Source organism: Ischnura elegans, chromosome 9, assembly GCF_921293095.1.
Source record: "Ischnura elegans chromosome 9, ioIscEleg1.1, whole genome shotgun sequence".
In the NCBI taxonomy this organism is placed as follows: Eukaryota; Metazoa; Arthropoda; class Insecta; order Odonata; family Coenagrionidae; genus Ischnura; species Ischnura elegans.
Window position 1 is genome coordinate 6972337 of NC_060254.1, and position 8410 is coordinate 6980746.

The 8410-nt window shown below is 38.7% G+C and overlaps 1 protein-coding gene and 1 long non-coding RNA gene across 2 annotated transcripts; both read right to left on the minus strand.

Annotated features, from left to right (window-relative positions):
• Positions 1-1193: 1193 nt before the first annotated feature.
• On the minus strand, positions 1194-2628 carry LOC124165370. Its single transcript, XR_006866219.1, has 2 exons — positions 1544-2628; positions 1194-1366 (listed from the first exon to the last, which is right to left on the minus strand). It is a non-coding gene; the product is annotated as an uncharacterized LOC124165370 (long non-coding RNA).
• A 2925-nt stretch (positions 2629-5553) lies between these two features.
• Positions 5554-7510, minus strand: LOC124165593. The gene is made up of 6 exons (XM_046543051.1): positions 7373-7510; positions 7230-7295; positions 7068-7127; positions 6610-6953; positions 6362-6524; positions 5554-5722 (listed from the first exon to the last, which is right to left on the minus strand). The coding sequence occupies exons 2-6, from the start codon at positions 7291-7293 to the stop codon at positions 5559-5561; spliced, it is 795 nt and encodes a 264-aa protein (XP_046399007.1). The 5' UTR covers positions 7294-7295; positions 7373-7510; the 3' UTR covers positions 5554-5558.
• Between the last annotated feature and the right edge of the window lie 900 nt (positions 7511-8410).

Sequence of the window (8410 nt, forward strand, 5' to 3'; positions counted from 1 at the left end):
CCACATGTGAAGGGTCAGTATCAAATCTTTCTGGCTTTAAAAGCTGTTCCATCTTACTAAAGAATTCTTGCTGAATAAATTGTAGTAAAATATCGACAGTTTCAGTAAAAACCTAATCAAGGTTTTATTCAGCAAGAATAACACAGTTTAAGTAAACAACTTAAGTGTTGCCACGACAAATACAATTATTAAAATTAAGATCAACAACATAGTATGTTTATACCACACCAAGGCCCTTATATACTAAGGGCCTTGGTTAGAACCCTATTGTAAATCCCTACAGGGAAATTCCCTACGGGGAATTGGCAATGGGGATTTTCCCCGCAGGGAATCAATCCCCGCAGGGAATCAATCCCCGCAGGGAATCATTCCCCGCAGGGAATCAATCCCCGCAGGGAATCATTCCCCATAGGGAATCCTGGGTACATTGTGTACAAATTGTATTCTAAATTTTCATTGCAGATATAACCGAGAGTAATGGATAAATACCCAATACAAGTATAACATTTCACTGACTTCATTGGAAGTTAATTTCCCTTAACATTCAATCACTTAAGCTTTTTTACATTAGAGGCAACACATACCTTAAAGTACAACTAATAGTTGAATAATTACTCCAAAATTAATGGGCCAGAACCTGCAGGGAATCATTGAATTTTATTAATTTTAGGCATATCATTAGATGCCTAGTAAATACAAAAATACAATCAAATAATGAGGAAATTATACTGTAACCTAAACATTGTATCCTCAAAAACAGAGTAGGATTTATTATAATGTAAAATATTGTGTGCTTTACACTGATTTCCTTCACTTCATTTTCTAAATGCTCTGAACAGTCTGAGGAATAACTACAGGCACTCTCTCAAAATGATAAATCCAAGTTTTCACTGGAGGTACTATCACAAACGTCACATTCAAAATTATTGGCAAGGATGGGTAAAGCAAAACACTTATTTTCAACTTTTATTGGAGAAGTTGATCGAGATTGATGAACCAATTGATCGAGAACAGCCACTTCTTTGTTCCTGTTTGATCTTATACTTCATCTAAGTTTGTACCCTCTTTTCTGTAAAAGTTTTTCACTTGTGTTAGGAATAATGTGGTCCTCTAGCATCAATGGATACGAATTTTCTTCATCAGCCTTCTCGTTACCATTTCCGGGGAAAGCATGTTCCTTTTGCACCTCCTTGGGCTCTTCATGCTCCAGCAGGAGAATTTTTCTCTTCCTAATTACGGGACAGTCTGGAGAGACTGGGATGCTCTCATCCGGGCAATCTTATACATGTGGCGTCACTGTTTTCTTTATCATCAAAGGACCTTACATCATTTTCCAGTGCATGTAGTTTTCTGCATTCTCTTCCAACTGTAAGGCATTAGTGAAAATTTTACTGAAGACACAAATCAATACCTAAATGATAATGTTCATCTTAAATAATTATTGGATTGAAATTAGGGATTCATAAATCGTATTACTCGTGAAAGAGTAGATACACAAATTTGGTGATTTCTATCGAATAAAGAAAATGTTCCATTTACTTACATTTACCACTTTACATTCTCAGCACTACTATGCTGAAAAAGGCACCTTCCTCAAATCTCATCGTGCATCTTAGAGCCACTTTTTCCGGCGTTGATTTCATGGTGACTGAGAAAGTAATCTTCCAATCCCTTTTCCTAGTCTCCACTGCGAAACACGTATTATTTTCCTCTTCCACAGCGTAATTCGATGTAAATTTGCTTGTAAAAAACAAGATTTTCCAGCACAGATAGTTTCACAAAATACAGTAACAACGAATGTAAACACAGTTTCGATAGTTTCGATTTTGTTTCGATAGCGATGGCTAGTAAGATGGCCGCCGGCCGTTCTGGCGGAAGTTTCGAAATACGAATTTTAATCCGTCATATTTAAATAAGTACGTGATATAATGGGTAAAAATTTGTAAATTAGGTGTATTATACGCCAAATATATATTTTCCGTAGTTATCAAAAGTTGTGCAAATACTTGGTTGTCGCTGTTTGCACATTTTGTAGCCTAGAATGATATATGGGTGACCACATGCATACGATACATACCATTTTTCGAGTAATTTAATTCAATAATATAAAAATTATACATAAATTACCCATCGTTTAAATTTAAACGGAAAACTCCTTTGACATAGGTAACATTACATCATGGAATATGGATTGAATCCAAATGAATTCCATGGTACATTTCCTTGGTAGTTATGATGGAAACTTCTACATGAAATCCATCTATGATCCATGTGGATTCCATTCCTTATATCCATCATGGATACATCCATCACTTTTCCACCATGGATTCCATGAACGAGTGTTGTCTGGGCAGTAAGGAATTATAATTCCCTGCAGGGATTTCTAATTCCCTGTTGGGAATTCTATTTCCCTGTAGGGAATTCTAATTCCCTGTAGGGAATTCAAATTCCCTATAGGGATTCCACTATATCATACAGGGAATCGATATTCCCTGCAGGGAATTATATTTCCCCATAGGGAACCTCAATTCCCTATAAGGAAAAATAGATCCCTATGGGGAACTAAGAATCCCTGCGGGGAACTACAGGGAATTTCAATTCCCTGCGGGGATCAATGGGGCATTTTCAATAGGGAACACTTATAACTCGAGAACGGCTGCACCGATTTTAGTGACATTAGGCTCTTTGGCTTCGTCTCATCCCCGGATAACATATAGGACATTAAAAAAATAATAAAAGTTCACAAAAAAAATTCAACTTTATCTTAGAGATATGTTTTTAGGAGTTGATTGTTAAGACTGTCAAAAAAATAAGATTTTTTCCCGTTTACCAATGTATTGACTGATCTTTTTAACAATAAAAAAAATTTAAATGCTCAAACATGTTAAAAATATTAAAGTAATGTTAAAATAGTATTAAAATAATTGAATTAGAGGTAAGCTCTTGTCAGCTCGAATTGAGTTGTCAACAAACACTTAACTACCGTGTGTGTAAACACATCTCCAAGCAATTGTTGATTATCTGTAATGTCCGTGTACTCTGCATGAATTCAAATCTTTTAACTTTGTAATAAACGAAAACTAAGTCACCAACTATCTATCTGAATATTTAAAGTCCTTGGACGCACCCTGCTTACCACGGCACGATTTACAGCTAAAGGTAGGCTCTGTGTTCATGATCTTTCGAAACCTAAGCCAACCAAAACTATACAACGGAACGTGTTTGGTTGTTAAAAAACGGTGACAATGAAAGTGATTCACGCCACTATACACTATAAGGAGAATTCAAAGATGAGGAAGTTCTCAATCCGAAGATTCCATGATCCCAACTTATATGTCCTTTTGACTTAAGCGTATTCAATTTCCAATTCGTGTTGCATTCGTGATAACGATTAACAAATCGCATGGTCAGTCTTTCAGTTTTTTAAATGTTTGTTCTCATGTGTCAGTGAAAACCCATGATTTTCTCATGGTAAATAATATGTGGTATGTTAACGAGTCGGTAAACCATCCGCTGTATTTCTTCCTTTGCTTCAAGAGCGCAGCTAGGAATAAAGGATAGGTGCAGCTAATACTGGCGGGTCTGTAGGGTATAGAAAACTCGCCAAGGTAAGCAGGAGGTGTGGGGGCCCTCCCCTGACATTTTTTAGGATAAAAGGTTCAAAGTGGTTCAAGGTTTTGCGGCTGTGAGAACAGTTAAATATTTTGTGACTCATCCGTCCCCCTAATATTAATAACCAAATGTTTTATAAAAAGCTGAGCTTTTGGGGGGTTTTAACCCCCAAAAACCCCCCTCGCTGCGTGCCTGCTTTGCTTCGCTATTTTTATTTAGCTTCATTCGCTTTATCTTGCGCCTGATAACAAAACAAAAACTGTTGTTTATCAGAAGGCGCTTGACGCAAGACATTAAACCCGAATGTGTAGGGCACACCGTGGTGCGTTTACGCATGCCGCACGTTTACGCAGTGCATTTTTTCCAAACAGAGATACTATAACTGGCGCGCCTAAAGTCATTTGATACGAATGCTACTTCATAGGGGCTTTTCTTGCACTATTTTGAGCATCAGTCAAGCGTCGGTCTAGCGTTGCGTTAACCTGCCCCGTGAACGATTCAAGTTTACTCTGCGGACTTCGACCTAAAAACATTTTTTTACGGTTAATAACACAAATAGCCAACAACTGAATGCGTATACTTTTTATTTCATCAATATTTTCTCATTTAATTTATAATAAATCAAATATGATTAAAACGATACAGCCGCTCTCTATTTATAAATGGTGCAACTAAACTATAATTTCATTGAATTTTAGGCGGTACGAAGTTCGCCGGGTCAGCTAGTTATATATAAGTCCTGAATATTATATAAGTACGTTATAAAATATTGACTTCCCCACTTTGCGTTATCCTTTCTCATCAATAAACAAATCATTTTCTTAAAATTTCCACGCTTCTCCCCATGCTTACTGTTGTTACAGCTAGTCTTTAAAGCAATCTGCAACCTTGTCCCACAGGGAAGGCATACTCTTTACTTAGTACTTCGATCAGGGTTGTTATATAATATTTAAAAATGTAGATTTTCGGGAACAAAACAGAACCACAATTGAGAGTGATTACAGAACTATGAAAGACGTGAGAAACGACACGACTGAAAACCATCTCCCTTCCGGCACCGGCAAAATAAAACTACGTGGGCAAGCATACGTAAATCCATACAGCACGAACGGTCGCAAACTGGCATATAGGCCGTGATTTACCCGTGTTTTATCTCGTGTAAAAACCGTTATTACCCGAGTAGAACTGGAATAAATCTCGTGTATTTATGGTCTTATGTCCGCCACAAACCGGATAATACACGTGTATGCGCAAGGAAAGCAATTGGGGGACTGTTGTAGTTACTCAATCCGCCACCAGGGGAAAGCCTTCTTGAAATAGTGTACTGAATGACCAGAAGATGGCAGTAACCTCGCAATCGGCGGCAAATTCAAATGCGGAATCGAGCGCGCCTGGGATCGCCGCCTACTGTGGAGACTTGATGTCATTTAATAATGAGGCACCCGATATTTGCAATTCCAATTGATAAGAAACCCATATACGGAACCCACAAAACAACATCGCCTACAAATTGGCCCTTGTACCGTAACATTCAGTCAACTCGTCTTCCAGCCAAAAATTACTAAGTGACAGACATTTTCCTGGTATTCAAAAACTATTGCTATCAATTTACCCATGACCTACATTGCAATCATTAGTACAGCTGCCAATGGTAGATGAAAAAGGAAAACGCCCTAAAAAAAACCACCTTACTGTATTGGTAAGAATAATATTAACAAAAATGAATCCATCTTGCATGATCAATTCAATCCTAGTCAGTTAGCAACCAAATGATATAATAATGCATAATAATAACATTAACTATCCCTAACTTAACTATACCAAATAAACAGGTAAATAACGAAGCTTGCTAAAAGATCAAAATTAACAAACAAACTTCCACACCATTAAACATACCATAAGACTACTTATACTAAAGAGGTAATAAGGAAAGGCAACACATTAGTTCAAACATTTTCGTTTATTGACACAGAAGGTTCCTCGGCATAAAATAATTCGTCAGGAAATACATCCATTCGTCTACGACCGGCTTGCTTGAGCCACTTCTGGATCCTGTCCTTCACCGTCTCCTCAGTTATGCTGGCAAAGCCCACATTGCGAATAGCTCCCCCTAAAAACAAACAAAAAAATATTTCAAACATTTTCTCAAAAAGATCAAATAATCATTAAACAACATGATAAATGCCGAGTAGGTTGAGAAATGGGATAAAAGAAATCATTTCACTGTTACACACGTAGCTTTAACTAACAATTTAAATTCAAGGTGATTCAATGACCTCCCAAAAGGCAATGCAAGTAAAAAGGAAGTGGAAAATAATAAGTAAAAAATTAAGACAGAGTAAATGAGCTATGCTACCAATCTTGGTTTCACGCATGTACATTCATTTATGGTGATATGCAATATTAATTCATTAAATATGAAACCTTAATGGAAGAAAACTGTTCACCCTAGGAAGTAACCCATCCACAATCAGATTCACCTTTAATCATGCAGGGTCAACAGACATAAGTTGGAATAATTACCACAGAAAATGCATAAATTCTTATGAAACTGCAAATAGCTCATGAAATGTTCAGCATGTCACGTTTATTTTGTGCATTTAGAAATTTCTAGTTAAAAATGACTTCTCCTAGATACCAACATGTAGGCAATGGTTATGAATAATGAGTCAAAGACTTTAGTTTGCATAGGACAGACAAATAAGGAATGTTGCTGCTTAAGGGTTTAGTATCAACTAGCAGATCATACCATGCACTATCATTAGCAACGGAGAAGATTCCAACATGTACTTCCCGCTCCTTTGCCCTTTCCAATTACATTGGGCTGCAAAACTGTTAGTCATTAATTTTGATAGAATTGCATTTACTATGGCAGTCTCGTCCTTCCCACCAACCCTGCTCATATCTTGATGCTATGAAAGGGCAAAAATAACAATTAGTGCAAGGGTTACAATGAAGAAAACAGACAGAATACATAAATATTTGATTTTAACTCACCAGTTTCTCCATTATATCAGGCTGCCTCACCACTGCCATTCCCTCGCAAAACTCAGCGTAATTACCAAATGGTAAATTAAATGGGAGGTCCACAGCCTCCTTGGAGGGTTTTTCCGCTAAAACCTCTGTGAATCCACTCTTCATTTTCTCCATTATTTCCTTCTGGGAAACCTCCAAGCTCATGACCTTGGAACAAAGCCTGCCAAGGTGCTTGTCAACCTCCTGAGAACATATTTTCGTCATTTTCTTATCTAATGTTTGCATGATGCTAAGCATCTTGTCAAATTTATCACTGAGCTCCTTAAGCTCGTTAGAATCACACTTTTCCAATGCCATGGTCTGACCTAGAGCAAGAGAATACTTAAATTAGTTTTATGAACCAATAGGCAATTAGAAAAAGTGATATTCCAAAATTATCATCATTGAATCATTCAAAATTTAAACCTTGACACACTCACACTGAGCATCGCGGTAAGAGGTTTCTCTTGCTGACGTGTGACATGATGTACTTCTGCCACCTATCGGAAAATCAGTTAATACAATATGAATGAAAAATATGTGAAAATAAGTATTTAGACTGGTGCAAAATGTAAAAGCATGTCATAATGAATTCTCCATACCATTTCCACACCTGGAACCACCATCATTCTCCCAACTTACACGTTGGGATAATTGTACTGCCATGTCTGCAAAGGAAGCAAAATATGAGCAACAAAGTTTTAATTTTGACTCATCTCAAACTTGAAAGTTCAATTAAAATTACCGTCTTCACTTGAATCATCTGGTATTGCGGGAAGCAGAAAGAAACGTTGTAATCGACAACCGGTGCCGGCGCCGGCTTCCGATTTGCCGAGTTCATCGCCGGCTTCACCCGAAGGTGCCGGTGACGGCGCCGGCAATGATGCCGGACCGGACTACGTGTATAGGCTTCCATTTGATTGCACTGCATCCGGCGCCGCGCCGGTGCCGGTAACGGCACCGGTTTTTGCCGGTACGAGTGAAAACGGTCTAGGGCAGAACTGGGGGCTTCGGTGGATCAAAAGGTTTTGAAAGAAGAGACATTTTTATTGAAGTTTATCAATGAAGAAGGAGCTTCAATTTGGCAGCAGGAACATGTATTTCGGCTCATGAGCACTGACAGACCCATTCTATATGAACGAAGGAAGTAAATTATAGCTGTGCCAATGATGTAAACGTATTAATAAATATAAAAGAAAAACATTTTCTCGCTTTTTCCCATATTTCTATATAATCACGGGCGAGGTATTTTACTTTATTGCGTAATATTTAAAATATTAATTTTCCTGGTCGTAAAGAGGTGCATATTTCCTTCCTTCTTCTATCAGGAACTCGTCTCTGGCAGAAAATTTGGTAGCCATCGCTCAGCTCACAACCAAGTGCACGACTGACTGCAGCGATGTCTGCGTCTCGACTGCTTCACGAGCAGTCGGGCCGCAGACGTCGGCGTGTCGGCCAGCCGTTGAACGTGACGGCCGAGCCGCCTCGAAGAAACCACTACAAAGTGTAGTACATAGAATGAGTCAGTGACGGCCGGCCGCGGCAGTGGGACGCAGCCCAGGGACGCCCCAGCAAAACCAGACCTTTAAGCCCTGTACACACGGCGACATTTCTGGCACCATAGATGGCGTGAAATACTGTGCCAAATCTTGCCGGATGGCCTGGCGGCAATCGATGGCGCAGTGCCTGCAAGCAATGTGTACACACGAAGCCCTCACTTGTGCCAGTGGTGGAAACAGTTGAGCCCGAGTGACCGCAGTTCTTCCAAAATGGCTGATATTCG